Source organism: Gambusia affinis, linkage group LG07 (genome assembly GCF_019740435.1).
Source record: "Gambusia affinis linkage group LG07, SWU_Gaff_1.0, whole genome shotgun sequence".
NCBI classification, from domain to species: Eukaryota; Metazoa; Chordata; class Actinopteri; order Cyprinodontiformes; family Poeciliidae; genus Gambusia; species Gambusia affinis.
Window position 1 is genome coordinate 30,688,537 of NC_057874.1, and position 27,602 is coordinate 30,716,138.

The 27,602-nt window shown below is 39.9% G+C and overlaps 1 protein-coding gene across 1 annotated transcript in view; it reads left to right on the forward strand.

The window, feature by feature from the left end:
* The first annotated feature begins 5,525 nt into the window (after positions 1-5,525).
* mmp24 (matrix metallopeptidase 24) overlaps positions 5,526-27,602 on the forward strand; it is a 34,052-nt gene continuing 11,975 nt past the window's right edge. Inside the window, exons 1-5 of the mRNA XM_044122157.1 lie at positions 5,526-7,198; positions 17,284-17,432; positions 18,002-18,118; positions 20,879-20,978; positions 21,083-21,287. Of these exons, the coding sequence (XP_043978092.1) occupies positions 7,052-7,198; positions 17,284-17,432; positions 18,002-18,118; positions 20,879-20,978; positions 21,083-21,287 (718 nt within the window). The 5' untranslated portion in view covers positions 5,526-7,051. The remainder of the gene's footprint in view (positions 7,199-17,283; positions 17,433-18,001; positions 18,119-20,878; positions 20,979-21,082; positions 21,288-27,602) is intronic.

Genomic DNA, 27,602 nt, shown 5'->3' on the forward strand with positions numbered 1-27,602 from the left:
GTTGTATTCAGAGTTGGACGATAACTGAATGGTGTTGAACTCTGTCCTCTTACTTCAGTAAAACTTTTGTATTTTCTACCCACTGAATAAAACAAACATGTTTTAACCAAAAACCCATCACACACACCTGCAGCTTTTCTTAAAGCTTTATAAGTTTTATTTTGAAAAAAACAAAGACAAAGATTCTGATTTTTTTTCTTTTTTTTTTGCCGTGTTTTGTTTTGAATGCTATTTACATAAATTATTTGCCTTTTGGTCTTTAAAGCACCATCATTTCCACATAACGTTATATTTTGGTCTGATTATGTAATTTTTAAATATTGACTGAAGGGTCGACTACAGGGGTCGACTACAGGGTCGTCCCCCGGGTCGACTACAGGGTCGCCCCCCGGGTCGACTACAGGGTCGTCCCCCGGGTCGTCCCCCAGGTCGTCCCCCGGGTCGACTACAGGGTCGTCCCCCGGGTCGACTACAGGGTCGTCCCCCGGGTCGTCCCCCGGGTTGACTACAGGGTCGCCCCCCGGGTCGACTACAGGGTCGCCCCCGGGTCGTCCCCCGGGTCGACTACAGGGTCGTCCCCCGGGTCGTCCCCCAGGTCGTCCCCCGGGTCCACTACAGGGTCGTCCCCCGGGTCCACTACAGGGTCGTCCCCCGGGTCGACTCTTGAATCGTCTCATTGTGTTGCCTTGAGTCAAGTGCACAGGTGCAGGCCTGACCTTGTCCTGATTTAGGTTCTGATATTTAGTTGGACTCAAGGATTTTGGGATTTGTTCGACTGTGGCTAAAAGCTGAATTTGACTCATTTAAAGGGCTGGTATTATTTGTTTTTCAGGCACATTTTACAGCATCATCAGGTAACTATGTTACTTTCAGTTGTTACTCAAATGCTTTAAATATCCGCCTTCAGGAAGTCATCCCAACATGGCTCCTTTATTAACCCTTTAACAACGTTTTTACCAGAGTTACTCTGAGCAGCAGCTCCTATAATGAGCTCAGCAGTTCCACCAGGTGTTTGCTGATTGCTGTTGGCTAGTCTGAAGGAGCTGAGTGGAGGAGGGGCTGCACCTCGGAGGCGGGGTTATGTCAACGCAGGTGTTTTACTCAGTTGAGATTGAAAGATTCCTCAAACTTGCATGAAAGAATCAAAGCAACAGTCCATGTTTGTTATAAAATAACATTATAACATGAACTAAAGTTAAAAACAAAAAAGTCGATACTGCCCCTTTAAGTAATCCTGTTAGCAGAGGTCGATATTTATCTCAGTTGAGATTGAAAGATTCCTCAAACTTGCATGAAAGAATCAAAGCAACAGTCCATGTTTGTTATAAAATAACATTATAACATGAACTAAAGTTAAAAACAAAAAAGTCGATACTGCCCCTTTAAGTAATCCTGTTAGCAGAGGTCGATATTTATCTGTTGCTTTAGTTTGTATGTCAGACAAACTAAAAACCTTTTTTGAAAATTGTATTTTTTTGAGTATTCATTACCTAATCGGTGTTTAAATAATCACATTGTAAAACTTTGACCTTTCTGAATTCTGCAACCAAAAATAAATAATATCAAACTAATAACTAATACAAACTACCAAACAAAAGGTCACAGGACAATAAAGCTAAACTATAATGAAGAACCTGCAGTTAAAACTGAAACCGGGTTCTGACGGTCTCTGGTACCGGGATTAGTTCTGATTCCAGTTTCAGCCACAGAGGAGTCATACTGGTTTCATCCTGGAGTTTCCATGTTTCCAAACACATTCTTGGTTGACTCCTCGGCTTTGTTTGTTGCTCAAAGGCTTTTGTTCAGAGGGAATTCCTTCATACCGATGGCTTAACACCAGAACCCGACCTGAGCTTCAGAACCACAGAGTCCAGATGGAGACTAATGTCTAAATCCAAAGAACTCTGATCAAACAATAAATACATTAAATAATCAAAGATTAAGCAGCTTAAACCAGGAGTTTAAGTTTTACATTAAACTGAGAAACTACATCAAACGTTACAATTTACTGTTCATTCAATACCAATGATACACATTTATAGTTTATATTTTTAACCTAAGTTTTAATATAATTTTAATATGTTTGCTGTGAACAAACTGTTTAGTGTAAAATTCAATATTTTATGTCTTCTATTAGCTACTTATTACTTATTTAACAATAATATAATGTTGAATTGAAGGAAACAAATAAAAAAACCTCCAATGAATCAGAAACATCACGGCCGCCTGCAGTAACTCTGTGACCCTGAGTGGGGTTGAGACCCCCATGTTGAAGACCTCTGGTTTAAACAGATTTCTGCTGTTTTATTGGTTGTTTTGCAGAGATTTTACCATAAAATTTAATATTATAATAACTGAGAGCAGAGCAGACCTTTAAAAACAAATGCAAACGTTTAGAAAATATGATTAAATTTTTATATATCCTCATCTTAATATTAAGTTATGAACATCTATGATTTTACTTCATGTTACTTTACTGGTCTTTTTTTAAATCTGTTTTCCTTTTCTATGTTGTGGTTAATTAGTTTCTATTTTATTAAATCTATTTATAATTCTCTTTTAATTTCACATTAAGTATTTTATATTTATTACGATTTTAGCTTAAAAACTCAGATTTTAGTTTTTCTGCTTGTTGTGTCTCCTCATCATCATCTTCATCAGTTTGTTTGCTTCTGGTTTTATCTGCAGCAGAAAACTTGATGCTGCGTGAACAGAAACGGGCCGGCGGTCGGGTTGGGACAAGCCGGGTTCCCCGCAGGGTGGGGTCGGCGGATTGGACCATCTGTGGTTTGGACCTGTGTTGCAGTGGAATAAAGAGATTTAAGGGATCAAAGCTAATCTGGATCATCGTCAGACCAGAAACAGAGACGAGTCACCAGGAGAAACAGAGAAGAAGAAATTAATTATTAATCTCCAAAAAGCAACAAAAGAAAAATTTAATCTATTTACGTTAAAACCATCTCTAACTAAAAACCCTCTTCAAATAAAGTTTAATCCTGAATAAATTAAAGAATCCAGTTGATTATTATTGTGTTTAAAATAAAATCTGACTCAAAACCATCTGAACAACATTTCAGATCTGATTTCTCCGTGTTTTCTCTTCAGATTTGATCTGTTTTTTCTTTTCATTTCATCAGAAAACATGATGCTCAGTGAAAATGGAGCGACCCAGTTCTGGTTATCTGGGTTGAGGTTGTCCTGATCTGTGTCTGTAGTTCTGCTGCTTTAGGACAAACTGGTCAATTCTCCTCACTTCCTTCTCCTACTGCTCTCCACTTAGCATTTTGCTGTTAGTTCATCTGTTAGTTTTTAGTTTTCTTTGGGTTTTTTCTCTCTATAGAAGCTGGTCTGATGTTCTGACTGGAACCGGCTGACATGATGCTGCCATCACCTAATCGTTCTCCCTCCCCTGCTGTTAATACTTTACGTTTTATTAACGGTTCTCCTGGATCGGTTTGTCTCAAACCTCCAGTCGGTCAGATGGCAGCTCAGACTGAGCCGGGTTCTGGTTCTGTAAGAGGTTTCCTCCTGTTAAAGGAGGATTTGTCTTCTCCATTGTCGTCACATGCTAAGTTTGAAAAATGTATGGAACTAAATTCGGGCCATAAAGTTTATTCAAAAGAAAAGCAGAAATTTAAACTTAAAATCTAAGAAAATGTTTTTTGTGTCAAGTTTTTTTTCCAGCTTCAAACATTTTTCAGTTTCAAAATAATTTTACAGTTTCAATCTTCTTTTTCTTTTTGGCCCCAGTTTAGCTCCATAGAAATGCTGTAAAGTCAATGACGCTTTGCTGGATTTCCTGAGACAGAAACCTTTCAAGTCAAACTGAATAGTAAACCAAGCTTAATAAATACAATCATTTGGACCAGACGGATCTTTTATTGAAATTTCTTTTTTTGTTGTTTTGTATTTTCAGTTTGTTGTGAGTTGGCGTTATGCCCTGAACTGAATTGATGGATGACTCTGTCCTGGAACAATCTGTGCCAAATGTCAAGCAGATTCGGCTTCAGCTTTACTGAAGCAAAGCTTCAGCAAAGCTCGCCTCATTAATCTTTGGTGCTGAAAACAAAGCAGCAGAACTTCCTGCCTTGTTCTTCATGTCTGCAGCTGCTGTCCAGCCTTCATTCCTCACATCCCAGCTGCGTGAATCACTTTCCCGCCCTCAGAGCTGGAAACCAGCAGGTCACACCTGAGACAGGTAACCAGTCACCTGGTGAGTCCGTCCACCTGTCCGCAGCAGAGCGGGAAGACTCCACCAGCAGACATTCACATCAGACTGCCGCCATCTGGTGGCTAAAACTTGTAACTACATCCAGATTCTTCTGAGAGGGGAATGAAACTAACGGACTCGGACAGGAGAATCGTTCAGACAGAACATTCACTTTACTGATCACTAAGAGAAGATAGAAAAACTTTAATGAAGAATAAAATCATCCAGAGGTTGAGACCTCGGTGGTTCTGATCACCGTTTGGGCCGGCTGGTTGATGTTAAGTTCAGATAAAACTCAATCTGGACACCAGAAAGAGTTTTAAAAATGCTCCAAAAAGCTCCTGAATAAAACTTTGAGCTTTTAAACAATAAAGAGACGCAGAAAGAACCCAAACTGCCAGAACCAGAACCAGAACTGATTGGTTTGCTCTGCTGGATCAGAGCCAGGCTCAGGTCAACCTGCTGAACTCAGTGGAACCAATCTGCTCTTCACCGGGTTCCAGAATCACTGACCTTTGACCTTTCCTTTATCAGCCAGGTGCTTCTGTTCCTCCAAGGTCAAACAGTTGGGTTCCTTTCATGGCAGGTTCTGCTGGCAGACCGAGTCCTGGCGCTGAGTCACGACCCAGAAACAGAGAGCTGAGGTGGTTCTGGTTCAGACTGTGGGTCAGAACCAAATTATAGATGCAAACTCCAGGGGAGCAAAAGATAAGTTCCTGCTTACATCTGAATGCATTTTTAACTCAATAAATTAAATTTATCTTCATCCATTTATTTATTAATTGTTGAATAAATATCATACTTCTCATATTTATATGCATTTACTGTCATTTTTAGCTGAATATTAAAGTAATGAATTAATATGGGTGCTGCTGCTACAGTTTGGTTCTGGGCTTTTCTTGTGTTGGTTCTGGTTCAACTCATGGCTCCTATTTTATTTTGATAATCTGTTTCTTGTGTTCTGATTACTTCCTGTTTTATTCTTAACTCCTGTTTTGTCCTGTTTCTGCATCAGTCCTTTTTCAACTGACCCTTGACCTCTGCACCCCTCCTACCAGTGGAAGCCACTCACCTGTTTCCAGTCCAGTAATCACCCTCCCAGACTCCCCAGTTCCTTCTCAGATCTTCCCATTAGGATCCATCCTGCCAGTTTTAAAGCTATTTTATTTTTCATTTAGTCGTTTTAAAAATTTTAAAGTTTTAAAAGAGGCAAACATAAAACAAAATACAATTAAGATATTTTTTTTTGTACTTCAGTTGTTTCACTTGTCACTTTATTTAAATTGTTAGATTGTAGACCAGTGAAAACAGGAAGTGGTTATGGCGATCCGGTGAATTAAAAATTAAAATGACACCTGACCTCAGTCTCTCTACGTTTCCACTTAGCTTCAAATCATTTCACCAAAAGACACAAACCCGTCTTTTGTGTCACCATTACTGGTTTATAAAGAACTAAAATAAATAAAACAACAATGTTAATGTTTATCCTGGAGGCCCGCCAGGCTTAAAATCCACAAATTAGCTGGAGAACCAACAGCAATCATCACCTGGAGGAGGAATAAAACTCAATCAGAGCAACCAGCCTCTCCTATGATTTAGCTCCTGTCTTTTTATAATGTTTTTCCGCTGAAGGTTTGACCTGTAAAGTTCAGTAACGTGATAAATCCCTCAGAACCTGAACCGTTTGGACCTTTATCTGAAGAATGACTTCCTGTGGGCTAAAGAGTAGAGCGGCCACTGAGGCAGGAAATGGAGCTAATGACGGAGCGGTGGACCCGTCTCTGACCGATAATCAAATCTGTGTTTCAGACGAGTCTAATGGAGCCACCGCTCACGTCACTGCAGGCCGTTTCCCGTCACCTGCCTTTTCCACGACAGCTTCAATTACGGAGGAGAGACGGCTGCTGGATGATGGATCCGTCCCTTAGCTTCAAAGGTCAGTCAGTCAGTGTCCCTTCTGTCCACTGACTGACCAGAAGGGACAGAAAGGGGCAAAAGAAATGTTCAAAAGCTGCTGCCAGCAGAGATATGAGAGACCAACTGGAGCAACCGGAGTTCCAGTTACAAAGACCCAGTTCAGAACTGGTTCAGTTAGGTGAATGTTCTGTCTGAACGATTCTCCTGTCTGAGTCAGCAGCTAATAAGGCAAAATAAAAAAATAAAACCTCCATGTTAAAGCAGCCAATGTCCAGAGAGACATTCAGGAATCAGTTCAAATCAAGGAATCTGTTCAAAGTCAGAACAGTCAGTTCCCTTTAGGATTTGCTAATCTGTTCAAACTCACAAATCAGTGCAGAGAATTGAATCTGTTTGGTGTCCAGAACCATTTCAGATTCAGGAATCTGTTCAGTAAGGAATCTGTTCAGTAAGGAATCTGTTCAGTAAGGAATCTGTTCAGTAGGAGGAAACAAACTTGACATCCAGTAAAGTTGAAACTATCAGGTAATTCTGAGTCTTAATTAATTTAGACTCCTGATCAGCCAATCTGGGTGAAATGATTCTCCCAGCCTCTGCAGCGCCCCCTCTGCTGATGATGCGCTCCTGCAACAACATCCATCACCTTCCTCCTCCTCCTCCTCCTCCTCCTCCTCCTCACTGGTACCCAGAGCGACAAACCTCAGTGTATCAGTGTTTGATTGTAGCCCGAATCGTGCAGCTGTTCCGCTGCTCCTGAACTGGTGAACCGAACCAAGCCGAACCGAACCGGGAGGAACCGGACCAACGCGCCGGGATGGACCCCGAGCTGGATCCGCGTTTCCTGCTGTGAGGAGCGGAGCAGGAGCCTGGAAAGCCCCGGAGGAAAGCGGAGGAGGTGGCGGGGGAGATCCGGGGGACAGAGCCATGGCGACTGGCGGCGGCGGCGGCGGCGGCGGCGCGGCGCGCAGGCGGAGAGCCGGGATCCCCGGGTTCTGCTGGAAGACCTGCTGCTTCCCGCTCCTGCTTTGCGTGGTGTCGGTGTGCGGGGAGGAGAAGACCTTCATAGTGGAGGTAGGAGGAGGTTTTCTGAAAGCAGAGAATAACATCGGGAACTGAACCGATCCGGACTCAGAACCGGTTCGGCGCTTTGTTTTCTGACGCTTCAGCGTCAGTAACAAACTAACAGCTTAATTGCTCATTAAGCCTGATTGTTTCCGCCTGTTTGGCAGCTTTAATAAGTCCTTCAGATCCTCTGCTCCCCCTCCCCCGCCTGCTGCTGCTTCTCTACATTCAGACACATGTTGACCAGAAACAGGCAGGTTAAAGTGAGGCTGCAGTCCAAATATAGCCTCTCCTCCATAATTCATGGATCTGCTCTGAGTCGGGGTGGATGGGGGAAACTGATGGAGATGTTGGTGGTCTGGATCAGTGCTGCTGCTGCTGCTGCTGCTGTTTTCCTGTTTTGTTGCTGGAGATGCTTTGATTGAGACAAAGAGAGCAGCGCAGAGTGGAACAAAGGGGGAGATGTTTTCTCCACAGCAGTCAGAGACCAGAGGAGGCAGACAGACTCAGCTCCACCGTGAAAACATCACAAAGTTAGAGAGGCAGCAAACTGAGGAGGGAAAAACTCTTGAGCGATGCTGGAGCAGAAAATCCAAGTCCATACAGTGTGTGTGTGTGTGTGTGTGTGTGTGTGTGTGTGTGTGTGTGTGTGTGTGTGTGTGTGTGTGTGTGTGTGTGTGTGTGTGTGTGGATGGGTGCGTGTGTCCCATAAGGGTCTCATCTGGACTGGAGAGTGGCCCCAGTTACATGGAGGAAATTAATAGAGACTCATTCCACTCCTGCTGGTTCAAACTCGGTTCAAAACTGCAACATTTGTGATTCAGCTGCTGTGGTTCAGTTTCTCACTGATCACAATGAAATACATATTTCCCCTCTCACCTCTGGGGGCGCTGCACCAAGAAACACTGAAGGAAACAACTTAAAAACCAGCGAAGAAGACCCTGAGCGCAACTTCCTTCACCAAAGAGAGACAAAAATGTCGGGTCAGATTGAGGGGTGAACCACAACATTAACAAAACCAGTACAACATTAATAAAACCAGTACAATATTAATAAACCAGTACAACATTAATAAACCAGTACAACATTAATAAACCAGTACAACATTAATAAACCAGTACAACATTAATAAACCAGTACAACATTAATAAAACCAGTACAATATTAATAAACCAGTACAACATTAATAAAACCAGTACAACATTAATAAACCAGTACAATATTAATAAACCAGCACAACATTAATAAACCAGTACAACATTAATAAACCAGTACAACATTAATAAAACCAGTACAACATTAATAAACCCAGTACAATATTAATAAACCAGTACAACATTAATAAACCCAGTACAACATTAATAAACCCAGTACAACATTAATAAACCAGTACAATATTAATAAAACCAGTACAACATTAATAAACCAGTACAACATTAAGAAACCAGTACAACATTAATAAAACCAGTACAACATTAATAAACCAGTACAACATTAAGAAACCAGTACAACATTAATAAAACCAGTACAACATTAATAAACCAGTACAATATTAATAAAACCAGTACAACATTAATAAACCAGTACAACATTAAGAAACCAGTACAACATTAATAAAACCAGTACAACATTAATAAACCAGTACAATATTAATAAACCAGTACAACATTAATAAAACCAGTACAATATTAATAAACCAGTACAACATTAATAAAACCAGTACAACATTAATAAACCAGTACAACATTAATAAAACCAGTACAACATTAATAAACCAGTACAACATTAATAAAACCAGTACAACATTAATAAACCAGTACAACATTAATAAACCAGTACAATATTAATAAACCAGTACAAAATTAATAAACCCAGTACAACATTAATAAAACCAGTACAACATTAATAAACCAGTACAACATTAATAAACCAGTACAACATTAATAAACCAGTACAACATTAATAAAACCAGTACAACATTAATAAACCAGTACAACATTAATAAACCAGTACAACATTAATAAAACCAGTACAACATTAATAAAACCAGTACAACATTAATAAACCAGTACAATATTAATAAAACCAGTACAACATTAATAAACCAGTACAATATTAATAAAACCAGTACAACATTAATAAACCAGTACAACATTAATAAACCAGTACAACATTAATAAAACCAGTACAACATTAATAAACCAGTACAATATTAATAAAACCAGTACAACATTAATAAACCAGTACAACATTAATAAAACCAGTACAACATTAATAAACCAGTACAACATTAATAAACCAGTACAATATTAATAAACCCAGTACAATATTAATAAACCAGTACAACATTAATAAACCAGTACAACATAAATAAACCAGTACAACATAAATAAACCAGTACAATATTAATAAACCAGTACAACATTAATAAACCAGTACAACATTAATAAACCAGTACAACATTAATAAACAGAAAGGGTTTGTCCCAGTTGGAGACCTGAGAGATCGCTGATTGGAAGACGGAGCTTTTGAACCGGAAGTTATCGCCTGATCGGTCGGCCCGTTGCTGCGATACGTCATAGCGTCCGCCATATTGAAAGTGACGCATCTAGCAGCAAGCTAATAGAAGTAAAGTGAACCGAACTTCGTAAAGTGCCGTTTTGCAAAGTATTTCAAGTTAATGAATGTCACTGACACAATCTCTCACACATTATTATATAGAAATGAAAAAACAAAAACTAAGGACAACGTTTCAAACTTGTTGATGTGATTATTTCATTGTTTTGGGCACAATGATTACATCATAAGTTCTATCGTCCAATCAGCGATCTCTCAGGTCTCCAACTGGGACAAACCCTTTCTGTTTGTTAATGTTGTAGTGGTTTGCACCTCAGGGCCACCGTAGGGCACCGATTTATCGGTGGAGATTTCCTTAAGGAGGTCGGTGACCGGTTGATACGTAAATGTGAAGCCGATCTTTCCCCCGATCTTATTTACTTCAGTAAACCTCTTCTGCTCTCCCATTAGAGAGGTTGGCCGACAGACTCGCCCACCAGGTCATGTCGGCACTTTTACAGTTATCAATAGTCACATCACTGTTACCAGCTCAGCTACTTTCTTGCTGTATTTAGCAACATTTCAGACAAAAAAACGGGAAGCGGCAGGTCAGGCTTGTAATTGGCGATCTGGAAATGAACCTAACTCAGCATCACATACCACTGATTGGCATTTTAAATCTCATGGCTTTGTGTCTTGGTGCAGCTGCAGGATCGATGAAACGTTTTCAGCTCTTTAACTGACTCATACAATCATATTTTCATTGTTTGTTATTCTGTTTGAACAACCTTTCCAAATATTCCTCTGGGTTTTGTTAATCATAGTCCAACGTTCTGCAGTGAAGGCTATTGATGATAAGAATAATCATAATATAGATATATTTAAACCAGATGCTGAGTTTTTACTGATTTCCATTTTTCATAAACATCAGACCTTCCTGTCCTAATTTTAGCCTCTTTCTGAGAACTGTGAGGTTTTAAAAGTGAAAAGGAAGGAAGCCGGAGTACCTGGAGAGAACATGCAGAAAGACCCCAGGCCAGGAATCGAACCCAGGACCTCCTTGCTGCAATGCAACAGTGCTGCCAAATGCACCACTGTGCAGCCCAATCTAGTTTAATATTTATTGTATATTAATTTATTATTGCTTAGCTTGACTTTACTCCATTTCTCTTAATATGTTACTTTATCTTTGCTCAGTTTAACTGAGTTTAGTTTGTAACTTGGCTACTTGCACAAATTTAGCTTAGCTTAGATTGTTATTTTAGCTTAATTTATTTGAACGTTATTTATTTTAGCTCAGTTCAGATCAGACTTACTGAGCTTAGCTTAGTTTAGCTAAGTTTGCAGTAGCTTCACTTGATTTAAGGCTTAGCGTAGCTTCATTTGGGGTATCTTAGCTTTTCTTGTTTAACTTAGGCCTGTCTGATTTTAGTTTAGCTTCTCTTCTCTTAGCTTAGCTGAACACAGTACCTGCAGGTTCCTCTAGAGCAGAGCTTCTCAGTTCCAGTCCTCAGGCCTCCTGCTCTGCATGGTAAGATGTTCTGTCTCTATTCCAGAATAGCTGATACTAATCATTGCATGACCATCAAGTGCTGCGGAAACCTGTTAATCACCCATAGATTCAATCCAGGTGTGTGACAGAAGGGAAACACCCTGAAACATGCAGGGCGGGGGCCGGGGGGGCCTGAGGACTGGAATTGAGAAACGCTGCTCTAGAGGATTTTATTAACTGCTACAGGGCTAACATGCTACAGGAAACATCCTGTCCTGTGTTTCTGTGAGGGTGACATGGCAGCAGAAAACGATGCCTAACTGCAGATTTCTGCTCCATAATGGAGGTAATGTGCTGAAAGTGTCTGAGCCCTACGAGCCGGTGTCAGGCGGGTTTCCTCCCTCCCAGGAGGGGAGACTTCTGGGAAAGATGATGGTTGTAAACACAGCATTAGAGCTGAGAATGGGTTGGAAGTGGGCTGCTGAATGGGTGGGTGTGAATTCCAGTCAGCGCTGTCCTGATTAAGTCCTTGTTGGAGATAAATACACATTTGTAACGTTTTCAGATTGACAGCCTTGTTGTCGCTCTTCCTCTCTCCAGCCATTGTCTTCGTCACGCCCACACTCACTTTGCTTTGCTGCTCACTCAGTGAAGCAGCTGGAACTAACAGGAGCTGTCACTGCGGGTGTGATGATGGGTTTGTTCTGTCTGAAACCAGCTGAACCCGAACTGAGGAGACAGTCGCTATGGAAACATGAGTAAGCGTCTGTAGAGCCATTAAAACGTCACATCCGATGTTTTCAACTAACATGTTGGACATGTCAGGAGAAAAAGAAGCAATTATAAAAATAAAGACATTGAGCAACAACTCAGTTCTCCGCAGCAGAGTTTGTGTGGCGGTCCATAAAACCAGCTTTTATATTCCATTCACTCTTCTAGGGAAGCTGTCCTAGCTAAATATTTGCGGCAAAATATTTAGCTATAAGTTAAACATTTACCTAGCAACCTAACTATTTAGTTAGGAAGTTAACTATTTGCCTAGCTTACTAAATATTTAGGTCGGAGCTAAATGCTTAATTTGGAAAGTAAATATCCATCCATCCATTTTCTATACACCCTTCGTCCCTAATGGGGTCAGGAGGGTTGCTGGTTCCTCTCCAGCAGCGTACCGGGCGAGAGGCGGGGTCACGGGGTCACCCTGGACAGGTCGCCAGTCTGTCGCAGGGCAACACAGAGACACACAACCATTCACACACACACTCACACCTAGGGAGAATTTAGAGAGACCAATTAACCTGACAGTCATGTTTTTGGACTGTGGGAGGAAGCCGGAGAACCCGGAGAGAACCCACCATGCACAGGGAGAACATGCAAACTCCATGCAGAAAGAGCCCGGGCCGGGAATCGAACCCAGGACCTTCTTGCTGCAAGGCAGTAGCTCTACCAACTGCACCACTGTGCAGCCCTAAAATAAATATTTAATTTCAAAATTAAATGTTGAGTTAAGCAAATAATTAACATTTAGTTTCGTTATTTATATTAACAGGATTTTCCTCAACAAGATTTTGATTTGCAACATCTCCGTTTTAGCTTGCAGATAAAAGCTACGTTAGCTAAGCTAACATCAAAAATCATTGATGTTTTTCTTTGTATTACACAGAGGTGCTGTCACTCTCCGAGGGCGGCACTGCGTTAGAAGGAGGTGAGGCAATGCAACAAGATTTGGTGGAATAAGTTTTATTGGTGCTGCAGGTCACCAATACACCGACACCCATTTCTCCTCTGCACAGCAGCTTTATCTTTTGGCCACTTCCACCCACACCAGGTGAAGGGGTGACAGACAACAATAAATTATTTACAAACCCAACACAAAATAAATGGTACAAATAAATATTTACATGCATGCAAATTTGAAACAACTAATCCTAAAGTCAATCAAGAAATTAAATCAAACTTAAAACTTCAGAGCATTACCCTTCTTGTCTCACATGGTATGCTCCACCTTTCTAAGGAGACACACCAGGAAGGTAAACCCCAATTAACACAACACACAAACTGAAATAAAGAAATGAAACAAAAAGTATCTGTTAATAGGGATGGAACCCCTGGTCTCCATCACAGGTGGGTAAAGTACTCAAACATTGTAACTTAGTAATAGTTATAATGTACTTATCTTGTGGCTTGTTTATTGTTGACATAGCAACTGCCTACCAAGATGGCTGTCAGTTTAAGCACATCGTTCTCATGTGTCGTAACATGAGAACGATGTGCTGATCCAAAAAGGAAATCAAATGTTGAGGTAAATGGTTCCACAGAACAGAACCACCCTTCATTACCAGGTTGTTGAGCCTTTTTAGGCTCTAGGACAGCTAGCTAGGTCCTTTCTTCACCGCTAGTGCTAGCTAGCTCACGTTTACAACCCGGAGAAGCAGGGGAGTGATGATGGAATAGGGTGACCAGATTTGGGTTTCTGAAAAGAAGGACACTTCTTTTTAGAATCGGCGACAAACATGCGCCACTCTGCAGACAATCTTCAACTGTTATCAATTAATTAGATTTCTGCAAAGGCGATCAGTGTGTTCTGAAGCTGCAGAGATGCAGTCAGAGAGGGAAGCATGATGATTCAGGAGGAATCCTGAAGGACAACAGGACAGGAGGACAACAACTGGACAACAACTGGACAACAACTAGACAACAACTGGATAACAAATGGACAGGAGGACAACAACTGGACAACAACTGGATAACAACTGGACAGGAGGACAACAACTGGACAACAACTGGACAACAGCTGGACAACAACTGGACAACAATGATGCCCCTTCGATCCAGCTATGGAAAAATTTGCTTTCTGAAGTTATTGTATTAGAAAGATTGAGATATAATGGGAAATTTTATGCTTTTAAAAAAAGATGGGAACGTATTCTTGAATACTTCAAAATTTCAAAAATTTCAAAAATAAAAAACCAGTACTGTGAGTCTGAATGACGTGTATGTATAAATTGGTTATGTTTCTCATATGAAGCTGTAATGTTACTTGCCTCCGATTCTGATTTTGTCTTTGTTTTCTGTATCTGTGCTGTATAAGTTTTGCCCTGTTATTGTTATTTTTTCTTTCCTTTTGTGTTTTTGTATAAATGTTCAAAAACTCCTAATAAACATAATTCATAAAAAAATTTTTTAAAAAAATACATTTTTTGCTCATAATGCAAATGTTTCAAGCGTATTTGCAGGAAATGTGTCCATATTCTTCTAGTTTTAGCTTTAAATGGCTGCTGTTCGCATTAATCTGAACTGAACTGTGTGCTGGATCCACCAGAGGAAAGGTTTTAATGCGGCGCCGCTGCATGTGCAGCAGATGACATTTATGTCCGCGGAGTGCAGATCTGAGCACAGCAATAATTAGAAACGAGCGGCGGCGGAGGAGGATCAGGTCTGACCGGAGGAACCGTTTCCCACCAACACGGACATTTAATTATGAAGCTGCTGTAGATCCTCCGGCTGTTTGTCTGAAGATCTGCTCACATCTTATTCCAACTACTGATTAAAACTGAAAAATACAAAACAAAATGTTTCTGTTGTTGGGATCAGCAGCAGGATGTGGTGAGAGCTGAATTAGCTTAGCTTGGTTTATATTATTATAGTTTGTAGCGTATTTGAACCTTATTTGTTTTGTCTTTGTTTAGATAAGATTTGCTGATCTAAGTTAAGTTTAGCGTATATCTGATCTTAGATTAGCATAATTGAACTTGTCTGATTTTAGCTTTTCTGAATGTAGAGATGTAGTATAGATATAGAATGTAGGCCTATAGATATCTTATCAATATTATTTATCGTCTGGTGTCGGTCCAAACCCAAAAGACACGTCATATGATCTAGTTTGACAAAATGTTCTCACATGTCTGATGATGTTTTTATGACCTTTTATTTTTGTGTTTTTCTGATGTAAAACATTTTAACTGCCTTGTTGCTGAAATAAACAAATAAACTGACTGACAGGAGAAAAACCCATCAGAGCTCCTGCTCATCGGTTCTGTTTCTGTTTGGTCCTGGAGGGATTTTCTGTGTCTCTGATTAATAAAGTGGGCAAACTGTTTGCCATAAAGGCCTCAGAGGGCAGGTTCTGCAGGTTTTTATTGAGACAGTGAGCTGCTTGTGTCCTTCTGACTGAAAGAACTCGGCTTCATCCGGACTGGTCAATCGGATCTGGTCTGATCCCTGGGAGACAAAGTGCAGCCGTCCTGACAGGAAGAGCCGGCGGCGGTCCGAGGATCTGTCCTGGGGGGGAATCCTGGGCCGCCGCCGGCGCTCTGCGCTGCAGCAGATCGGCTCCATTAATCAGCCGCCGCTTGGCTTCACCGGCTGTTTTCTGTCCTGATTGCTGCGATGGGATGGAGTTTCCCACTCTGCTCTCCTGCTGCAGCGCTCAGAAACAGAAAATCATTTCTCATATTTTAAGAGCTGGTCTCATCCAGAACCAGGCCTGTCACCATAACACAGAACGTTTTAGTAGCATTTAGTAACATCCTCACAGATCAATAACACTGGAACTGCAAGACATGCTTAATGTCCAAAATAAATAAACAACTAACATGAATTATGAAGTCTTTATCACCCAGTTTTTGGTAGAAAGAGAAATCCAATAAATTATGCAAATGGAAATTACTAAACTTGTTTCAATTTGTCATTCAGTTCAGACGCAACATTCCCGTCCAAACTGCAGAGGCTTTGAAAACTATCAAATGTGTTTCAATTCCACATCTGGAAGTGAACCAGATCAGAGGTTTTTGTAGGTTTTTGGTGAAAATATCAGAATCAGCTGCTAAAAAGTGATATTTGTGTCACATCCAGCCGCCGCTAGATCCCTTAGATTAAAGCGATTTGGGTTTTTCTCACTTATTTGTGGGTTTATTCAGGTCAGAGACATAAATGTGATTAAAGCAAAGTTTAAATTCTGTTCATTAAAGTTTGTTTGCTGCTGCACTAAAGTGAGCCACAGATTTATTTCATCTGCTGAATGTTTTCTGTCATTAAACGTTCCTATAAACATGATTAAAGCAGCAGAGATTAAAAAAAACCTGATGAAACATTAATAACAAGACTTCCATCAGGGAGAAATTAATAATAAAAACATAAAAATGCTGACATTTTGTCCCAAACTGGGTTACGTAGAAATACTGAATTAACTACAAAGTTTAAGTAAAATATTTAGATGTTTTCTCTCTTTGCAGTTTTTATTTGTACAGATTATTTATTTTTATTTTTAGTTGCAGGATGTTTACATCTATATTTGTAGAGTTACGACCCCATCTTAAACTTTTTCTGCTTAATAATCAGTTTAAAGTAAAACTCTGTTAAACGTCTGGCTCGCCTCGTGTTGCTCGGTGCTGGAAACCTGAGGATGTTACTGGTTGGAAGTGACTTATAAAGAGAAAGGAAACAGGAGGACGCTCCATAACTTGAGCTTTCTGTGGACTTAGGATCGATTAGTGGATCCATGAGAATCAGATTTTCTTTGACTCAGAAGGAAAAACTCTTCAGTCGGTTTCTGATCCGAGTTTCTGCAGCAGGAAGAAGATTTCATTCAGGTTTATGGAAATCATGAGATCATTTTTTGTTTTATAGTGACGGTTTCTCTCCAATTAGAAACATTTTAATAAACCTGTTTGTTTCTCTTCAGACCAGGAAAGTTTTGACTGCTTGTTTCAGTTTCACATTATTTCTCAGCGATAGGGTCTCAGTCTGCATGGAGTTCAACACTAAAGGGGCATTTTGTGAAATTTTTTAGTACAATCAAGTACAAATGTTACCTTCACTTGTTATAAAATGCTGTATATATCAAATAAAACTTTGAAATTGGATTTTGTATTTAACGTTGTTTGTGCCTCTGTCTCTTTAACAAACATGGTTCTGTCCATCATGGTCCAACTTGTCTGTTTGCTGGACGTCCATTCACGACTCTGAAGATTGATGGATTTCTGATGGTTCGTAGTTGACCTTTGAACCCTTCCCTGACATTTCCCCTCCTTCCTGTCGTGTCTCCCAGACGTGGCTGAAGAACTACGGCTACCTGCTGCCTCATGACGTCAGGACGTCGGACCTGCGGCAGGAGAAGGCCATGCAGTCCGCCGTGGCGGCCATGCAGCGTTTCTACGGGATCCCGGTGACGGGAGTCCTGGATGAAACCACCATAGAGTGAGTCACGCTGCGTTTCCATGACAAATGGGATCAAATCTCTGTCCGTACTCCGCTAATGTCGAAAAAAACACAGTTTTGCAAGTGAATAAGAAATTACATCAAAATGTTGCATGAGTAAGATAATTCATTAAAAATCATGGCAGAGACGGATGCAAACATGAAATATGTCATAATTCAGCCAATCAGACGAGACATCCACTGTGATGCTGTCAGGGCTCTGGTGGAGCCAGCTGCACATTGTGCAAAAGAAAAGCTGCAAATCACAAAGAAGGTGACAAGAAGTAGTCTTCTTTGTGGTTTCCGCCAGTAGTAACATCCAGTTGTTGATCATGTGACTCGTGATGCCTGAAAAAGTAATTTGTCCCTGCGAAAACATTTTTATAGAAATATTTGTTGTTTTTAAACTGGGGTGTTTCCATTAAGTTAATTTATTTTGTAATTTCAGTTTGTGCAGTTCTGTGGTTCCTGGAAGCGCAGCTACTGACTGTTGCTGAATCAGATTTGAATCTTCTGTCCTGTCGCCATGTCCCGTCCTGCTCTGAGCCAAAGCTGCGCCTTGTGTCCAGGTGGATGCGGCGGCCCCGCTGCGGCGTGCCCGACCATCCTCACACCAGCCGGCGCCAGAGGAACAAACGCTACGCGCTGACAGGGCAGAAATGGAGGGAGAAGAGGATCACCTACAGGTAACGCAATCAGCAATTCATCAATTCATCCCATAATCATTTAAAAAATTTAAAAACTGGATGACAAAAGTCTTCGGTCTGGTGCTTTAAACTCACCTAAACATTTTATTGAAGAACAATTTTGTTTACAGAGACTTCATAATTCATTTTATTTGTTGTTTTATTTATTTTAAATGCTGATTAACATGGGAAAAGCTGAACTTTATTTAATTACCATTAGGGTGAATTAAGTGGATTTTTTTCCAAATTGAATTCAGTTGTTATCAAAATCTATAAATATAAAATTAAAATAAATTTGACTTTGACCTTTAATACCTTGAAACTGGGCTTCTGTCTCTTTAAGAAGCTCCTGCTCTTTCTTAAGCTCCGCCTTCAGGAAGTCATCACAACATGGCTCCTCTATTAACCCTTTAAGGTTTTTACCAGCGTCGTTCTGAGAAGCAGTTCCTGTAATGAGCACAGCAGTTCCACCAGCTGTTTGCTAATTCCTGCTAGCTAGTTTGAAGGAGCTGAGTGTGGGAGGAACTGCGTTTTGAAGGCGGAGCTAGGTCCACCCAGGCGTTTTGAACAGCTGAATGGTTGCCATGGAGATTAAAGGATTTCTCAAACATGCATGAAAGAATCAAAGCAACACTCCATGTCTGTTTTTGATGAGAGAATCAGTTTTTGAACTTGACATCATGTTATAATTTGTCGAGCTTGATAGTGCCCCTTTAAATTTATTGTTGCCAAGGGGAAATCTCGCTCAGATTTTTGTGAAACTAAAAATTTCCAAGGCAACATGATCTATTATTGGACCACATCAATCTCACTCCGCCTCTCCCGCACAGTCCCACTCAGAGCTCCATCGGGTTAATGTAAATTACCACCTTCCCGCGGGACCCTGAAGGCATCCCGGCGGCGCTGCTTCCCACTCTGCAGAGTCAGCTCCGGTTACTGGCTACTCTGGGTCTCCTCCTCCTGTTTCAGCTCCTGTCAGTCCAAACGGGCCTGCAGACTCCGATCATTTCAAATCCGACTGCTCGTCTTCTGAGGCGCTGAAGCTCGGTGTCTTTAAACGTTTGGTGACAGTTTGGAGGAGGCTGGCTGCATCGGATCGTTTAGCATACATGAAGTATTTATTCCCACCTGCTGAGTTTTGTTCCAGTTTCTCCTTCATCCGCCGACTCCCGTGGGAGTTTTTCGGTTCTTGTTCGTCTTGGCGGAGCTGCAGCTGCGACTTCACCCGGCGACGTTCCTGTAAATCCCTCTTCATGTTCTGGGAAGTCTGAGAGAGCACAAACAGAACACACGACCGGAGACGAAACGACAGAAAACGTTGACAACAGAAACTGAGCTTATGGAGGACCAAGACTGACAAGATTTAAAATAAAAGCAGAAATATATATGTATCGTTTTTTTCTTTTCTTTATACATGCATGTTCGTTTGAAAAATTATATGGAAATATAAACATATAAAAAGTTGAATGTCCATCACGATGCACATCAGGAATATATCAGCCAACGTTTAATTATTTAGTGTCACCATGCAAAGAAAAAAAATTATCTGTAGCATTTTGCAGCTTATTTGTGGTTTCACAAGTCATTTATTTTATTTCATTGTTTTATTTTTATGTTTTTTATGACCATAAACACTGACTTTATTGAACTGCTTGTAAAATAAAATGGTTTTTTTCTTGTGTTTTAGTGCTGAAGTGGAGTAAAAATGTATTTATTTATTTTTTGCTGTGTTGATAAAAATCCAGTCTGGAGGGTTAATCAGATTCACGGTGAGCCGGTTCTGATTGTTTCATTTGGTTTTTCATCTAAAACATCAGAAATCTGCTGAGCCTCTTCACCGGACCTTTTCCTGCAGCGTCCTTCCTCTTTTTCTCGTCCTTTCCCTGCCCTCCATCCCTCCATCCGTCTTCTTCTCCAGCCGCTTTCTGTTGAGTTTCTGCCGGTGAGACGAGCGATAAAAGTGAATAAAAATGAACGGCACGTTTCTTCTCCTGCACTTCCTCTGTAACAACCTTTCTGCCTCGTTTATCTGCAGCTGCGCGCATCAGGCTGCACATTAACCGAGCTGCAGCTTCACATGGAAACATCAGCAGATCAATAACTCGACTCACATTTTTGAGATGAATAATTTGAAAGAAATTATTCAGCTCAAAAACAGATCAGGATCATAATTGTACCGTCTGGAGTCGAAGCGTTTCAGTTCTAGGGAGTTCCAAGCATTTCTTCAAGTAGCTTTTATCAGTTTTAACCCTTTTTTCTGAGTTTATTTTTTATTATTATTAAATAACAGTCATTCATTCAGCCTGGTTACAAATTAGAGGTTTGCAGTTTTTTTAGGGAAATAAAAATTTGAAAAAAAAAAAGAATTTGATCTTTTTGTTCACTGTTTTAACTCTATTTTTTCTAGGTAGTTGGAAAACATTTTGTTCACACATTGGTGTTTATTCTTTATTTTCTTAAGCATTTGTGGGTTTTACTATATTTGTCTGTCTGATACATTTTAATTTATTGTGATATTTTTTGGTCATTTATTTTTATTTAAATGTTAAATGTTTCAACTTTTTATTTAAATGTTTAATTGAATGTAAGTTTTTGTTTCATTTGAAGTTTTTCTGATAATTAATTATGTTTTTTATTTTGCTAACTAAACTTTGAGCTGGTAACTGTTAATTGGAGCTTCCTGTCCTCTGATTGGTCCGTTTACAGACGGAAGTGACTCCTGTCAGAATAATATTAAAAATCCTTTCCTCTGCTGCCCAGAATATCAAACTACACCCCCAAGGTGGGGGAGAGGGACACGCACCGGGCGATCCGCCAAGCCTTCAACGTGTGGCAGGCCGTCACGCCGCTCTCCTTCCAGGTCAGAAACCTCCTGATCTTGTCATCGTTATAAAAAACATTTTAATACATTTAATTTTGTTAGTAAAGCAGCGTTCTGTGATTTCCTCCCTCTCATCCAATCAGGAGGTCCCAAACTCAGACGTGGAGAGTGACGGGAAAGACGCCGACATCATCATCTTCTTCGCCTCTGGTTTCCATGGTGACAGCTCTCCATTTGACGGCGAGGGGGGATTCCTGGCCCACGCCTACTTCCCGGGCGCCGGCATTGGAGGAGACACCCACTTCGACTCTGACGAGCCGTGGACGCTGGGAAACGCCAACCATGACGGTGAGAGCCGCCGCCCGGGGTCAGAGGTCAAACCGGCCTTCAGAATCTAATATCTGATTTTTAATTGTTTATTTGAACTGTTTTACATCTGGGAGTCATTTAATATATAATTTAAATTAGTTTTTGGTTTATTTTATTTTTTTATTCTATTTTCATTAAAATGTTCAGTTTAATTTTTGTTTTGTTTTTGTATTTTATTTATCCATCTTCTTCCGCTTATCCAGGGGTTAGGGGTTTAATTTAAATGCTTAATCTCTTCTTTGTTTTATTTTTATTCTTATTAATCTTTATTTAAATGATTTATATAAACGGCATTTTTATTTTATTTTAATTGTTTATTTTCTTATTGAAACGGTATTGAATTGAAATGTTCACATTGGTTCTGACCTGATTAGTTTTTTTCCCTCTTAAATCCCGTGGAAGCAGCAAAATGTTTCGTTTTTCCACCATGGTTGTGTCTTTTGAACATTTGAGGTTTCATTATTTTTAATCCACTTCTTCCTGAGGTTTCTGGAAAACAAAGTTTAGAGTTTAAGATGGCAGCAAACGAAATGCAGCAAAGGTTTTGAAAACCAAAAACTTTCTCTGAGTTTCCTTCCTCCTGAACTGTCTGAGACACATTTAAATGTGTTTCTGCTTTCCCTAAAAGCTCTTCAACCTGCAATGCTCTGTCTGTCTCTATCACACACACACACACACAGAGACACTCGTGCGTGGTGTAATTGAAAGATTAGTGAGCAGATAGCGCAGCGTGACTCATGCTATCCGCTTCAGAAGGATAGCATTAATCACTTTGGATTAAAACTTCGTGTTCCCACCTGAGTCTGGTGACGGTTCGTTATTAACCTGCAGGACAAAACTGAGGGCAAAGCAACCCACAGGAACCAAAACCGGTCTCTCCATGGAAGGAGAGTCATCCCTCCTTTGGTTTGTAGAAACAAATAGAAATTTATTAAGATCTGCTTAAGGAAAGACGCTTCAGATGGAAAATTATCTACCTCTTTACTGTAGTGATTCACACATCAGGATGAAATGCAGCATTTTCTCAGATGCAAAAACCTACAGTGATGCGTACAGCATGGAGGAGAGGGAGGATTAATGCAACATCAGCAATTATATATGACCCATATTTAAAAAATAAAACATTAAGGGATATTTCTGGGTGGAAAAAATCACGGCTCAACAATCATTAACTGTTTCCTGCTTTATATCAGGTGCATCAAAAAGTGGGCGGAGCTTAAACCTGTTAAACCTTTGAGTTGCTATTAAACTCTGATTAACAGATTATTTTCTCTGGTCAGATCAGAATATTTTTTATTGATGTTTCTCTAATTGAAGAAAAATGTCTAAAGTAGAAAAAGGTCAAGTAAGTTTATACTTCTGGTCATGGAAATATGTGTCAAGGTGTTTGAATGTGAATATGTCTGAAATAAACTCATAAGTTTAGCTAAACTAGATGAGGTGTTGATTCTAAACCTACAAAGTAACAAATTAACAGAAATAATTTGGTTTATTTAGCCGGTCATAAAATAAAAACAATAAGGTTTCATTTTTTATTGTCATATTTGGGGCCTGCCATGCAAAGCAATGGCAGGAACCTATTACTCTACACCCAATAAGGTGTCTCTTTATTATTATTATATGGTTCTTCTTCCCTGTATGCGGCTCATACCGCTGCGAGCCCACCCACAAAAGTGGGATCAAAACGTGCAGCTTGATCCCGGGAGGGGTGCTATTATTTTTAGTGGGATTCTGAGTTAACATGGCGACAAAACAAGTAAAAAAACGACCCCCAGAACACTAAGGACCTCACCAGCTGCTCCATTGTTGTGTATTTGGCCGGGCAGTCACTAAATCCTAAAAGTACCCTATTTTTGAGGTCTTCCAGTGTCGTCATACATTCACTTAGAAATGTCATTTAAATTTCATTTTGTAGATACGTCCCTCATCTCTTCTAAAGTGAAGACGGCACATCGATACCATTTACAGTTTGTCCATAAATTGTCTCTAAGTGACCCAAAGTTTTTTGATTTTTTGGGAAACTAGAGTGGAGGAGACACGCCTTACAGCAGGGGTCTCAAACTCAATTTCCCTGGGGGCCGATGGAGGTAGAGTCTGGGTGAGGCTGGGCCGCATCGGGTTTTCCACAAGAAAAGCTCTTACAAAAACATTCCAATGTTATCAAATGTCTTTATTTTTATTTTTTAAACACAAAATAAGATGAAAAAATAAATAAATTAACAATTCATAAGAAAAAAAATTAATCAGTAATAAATAAATAAAATATAATAATAACACAGCAGCTATAGAAGACTAGATAAATGTAATTATTATAATTCAGATTCAAATGGCTGTATTAACAGTTCTTTAACCTTTAACTTTCTGAACATGAATGGAACATTGAACATAAACTGTTATGAATATAACAGATTATAAACTGTTTCTTCTGCCTACTTCTTACTGCTAGAGGTCTGGCAGCGCTTCCTATCGAATAGCCGAGCCACATTTTGCTTAAGGGAGGAGGCAGTTGAGACCCTAAGTAGAGCTTGAAGATGCTCGTCAGTAAGTCTGGACCTGTACTTGGACTTATTGAAGTTCAAGGTAGAGAAGAGCTTTTCACAAGTATGTGCTCCCAAAAGACACATGGTCCGCTTGAACATTTGGGAAAGCTCAGGGAAGCTGGGTGGCAATTCTCTCAAAATTGCCCAAGCTTGTCTGTTTTTCCACTCACCTCCCTGAACTTGGCTTTGAGTTCAGAGTGGCACTGCGGTCAATGAGCTCCATTTGAAGCACTGTGATTGGTAAGTTAGTTCAGCTCCGCACACAACACTGAAAAGTGCCAATCATATCAAACTCGCAGGCAGTGTTGGTATAGTTACTTTGAAAAAGTAACTTTAATCGGACTACTGATTACTCCTTGAAAAAGTAACTTAGTTAGATTACTGACCACTTGATTTGGAAAGTAACTAAGTTACACTAAAAGTAACTTTTTAGTTACTTTCAGCAGGTGATAACAACAACGCTCCGCCTCCTGTGAAAATCACATTGAGCTTTGCCAATACTTTTTTGTAAGCTATTTTATAATGGTAACATCAACAATGTGTCTCCACTGATAAGGTTGAACTGAAGAGGAGATTGTAGAAAAATAAAAAACGTGAGTAGTTTGTGTGGTCCACTGTTGTCTGGAAAACTCTAAGAAGGATTTTAAAGCCCCCCCACCCCCCAGCCTCCAGGTTCTGTGTTACGGCCCTGCATTTGGTGTCACTGCGCACAGAGCTCCTCCTGCAGCTCACAGCTCAGATGGCTGCACAGATTTGTGACACTTATCTTAGTATTAATAATTAGAATTAAGTTGCCATTATAATTATTGGAAACTACGGACACGTTCATTCGTGGCTGTTTTCACGTTTATTGCGCTGTTCATATTAGTCTCGATGTTTGCAGTTTTCTGGAGCGCAACGCGAAGCTCGACGTCATTCAGAGGTAATACAGTAACTTGCCATTAACAAAGACACAGCGGGACGGATCATCCTGGAAATGATGAACAGGGAGAGACTGAGTAAAACTACCTTAATGACGAATAAATTCTGGGATTTATTATGAGTCTCTACTTATTTCCGAGCCCAAATGAGCAACTTCACGTTCAAAAACGAGCCCAAAAGGCAACCGCCACTCATTAAATCGGCGACTTAAAAAATGAAGCCCAAAGCCGCTTATAATAATCGGACTTGGCGGCAGAATCTCAAAATAGTTCCAGTTTTTCCACCAACAAAATGCTCATCTCCCTCCATTGTTTACATTTCTGTCGCATTGAGACGTCGGTCACTCGACAAGACGAGTAGAGGAAATACGATTCAATAACAAAAGAAGATAGTAACGCAAAAATGATTTTGAAAAGTAACTGTAGTCTGACTACTGGATTTGGCAACGTTAGATTACTGAAAAGTGGTCCGACGTCAGTAACACATTACAAATTAACGCGTTACTGACATCACTGCTCACGGGCCACACTAACATTAAACTTTCATATTAAGGTGGGGGCCACAAACTATCGTCCCGAGGGCCGCAGTTGGCCCGCGGGCCGCGAGTCTGAGACCCCTGCCTTACAGTGAAGAAACTGAGTGCCATTTTCAACCCAAATCATTTTTTAAATCGCTGTCACGGCCACAAATATTGCCCTATTGGTATGAAACTCGGTCCTGACATTGATACGCATGTCTGCTCTGGTAAAATGTTTTCACAATTTCTCTAGGACTTATGGTTTTCTGTCAATGTGCTTCAGAGTACAGTGATGCGAAAGGATTTTCTGCCTCTAACAGAGACTTATCTGGCTGCATGACTCATTCCCAGATGAGTCATGACAGTTAATTACCATAGCAACGGCTCTAGGCTGCTTGAGACTACAAATATGCATCACTGTAGTTCTAAGGTGGAGAATCAGTGGAAACAGAGGAGGAGCTGCAATTTAGAACTACTTGTGTGTTAGTGCACTGCTGCAGGTGGTGCAATAATATTATTCTGCATTATCTTTTTTTCTCAGGTTATGGAACTGCCTTGCAAAACAAGGCAGTTCATTAGCATTAGCCTTTTAGAATAGAAGTACTTTATTCATCCCAGCAGGGAAATTACTAATTTTAGCTTAAATAAGCTATTACCTATATTTCTGTCTTATTAGCCGTGTTTATTATGCTGAATGGATTAAGTAAAGTACAGACAACACGCTAGTGATGCCCGACATGCTACTGACAGCATTCATGCTAACATTAGCATTTTGGCTATTTAGCTGATACATTTAATTTATCATTCTGAATGATGCAAGTCCATATTAGTGAATATGCTTGTGACTTTCCACACACTATTGACTACTGTTTAGCAAAGCTTAGGCAGTTTGTTAGCATTAGCCTGTTAGCCTAAATAAGCTATTACCTATTTTCTTACTTATTAGCCATGTTTAGTATACTAAATGGAGTAAGGTAATCATGGACAACAGCCTAGTGTTGGCCCTCATGCTACTGACAGCATTTAGGCTTATGTTAGCATTTTGGCTAATGTGAGCCAAAATGCTCATGTGCGTTTTAGCTGACGTTAGCATTTAGCTAAAATGCTGAATGCACAACAGCATTTAGCATTTAACATTTAGCTAAAATGAGCAAATACTAAAATTAGCATTAGCTAATGCTAAATTTAGCTAATCTTAGCATTAACGAAAATTTGCTAAATGCTAATTGAGCTAATTAGCACTTAGCTAAAATGCTAATTAGCTCAATTAGCATTTTGACTAATATTAGTCAAAATGCGAAACGTCTTGGCTAATGCTTACGTTGAGCCAAAATGTTAGCATTTTGGCTAATTTTAGCTCATATGCTCATTTTCACACACTGAATGGCGCAAGTCCGTGTCATTCCACGTTCTCCCGATTCTACTCATGCCGTCGATCGTGCTGCAGCTTTCTATGGCGTTGACGCTAACTTTCAGCGTCGGAACGCCGGGTACAGACCGACAGGCGCACTTTGGCAGGCCCCATTTAAATTTCTTCAGAAATTTTCTAGTTTACCATGTTTTTCAATCATTTATGAAAGTGACAGTTTTAAACTAAATATTTAATTAACAATGGAAATAGCTCCAATTTAGCTCTGAGCTAGGATAGTAAATAAATATTAAGTAAATATTCACTAAGCATAAACTGTGTATTTAGTTTTTAAACTAAACATTTAGCTAGTTCAGATCAAAATTTTAGCTAATATGCAAATTCAGGGTTAGGGTGGAAGTGTACTATCAAAATAAAAGAGACTGAATCCTTCAACGCTGATGCATCACTGTTGTTGTAGATTCATTGGTAAACATCTACATTGCCTTTAAAATGGCTCATGCTTTGTTTTCTGTTGAAATGTTGGGCAAGAAAAAAGGAAAAGAAACAAAGATAAAGAGGTGACAGGAAATAATTCTAAAGCAAGAGTTTAAAAAGATTGGAAAACCCAGCTTTTATTTTGGAAGTCCATTTCCTCTAATTATTATTATTATTATTATTATTATTATTATTAGTGGAAAACGAGTTAAACTTCCTGTTCAGAACGCAGACAGCTGCTCAGCAGGATTTCTACAACAAATATAAAGTTATTTCTCTTCTCCAGATCCACCATATTTGCCGCTTCATGAGATCTGAATAATTTATTCTCTCACAGATTATATATTTAAAGATGCAGTGTGTTCATTTAGGACTGGTATTACTTTGAAGAGAAGACTGATAGAACCAAATTTTACTGTAAATTTAACAAACCAGCTGCAGATTGGTGGTTCATTATGTTGGACGCCATC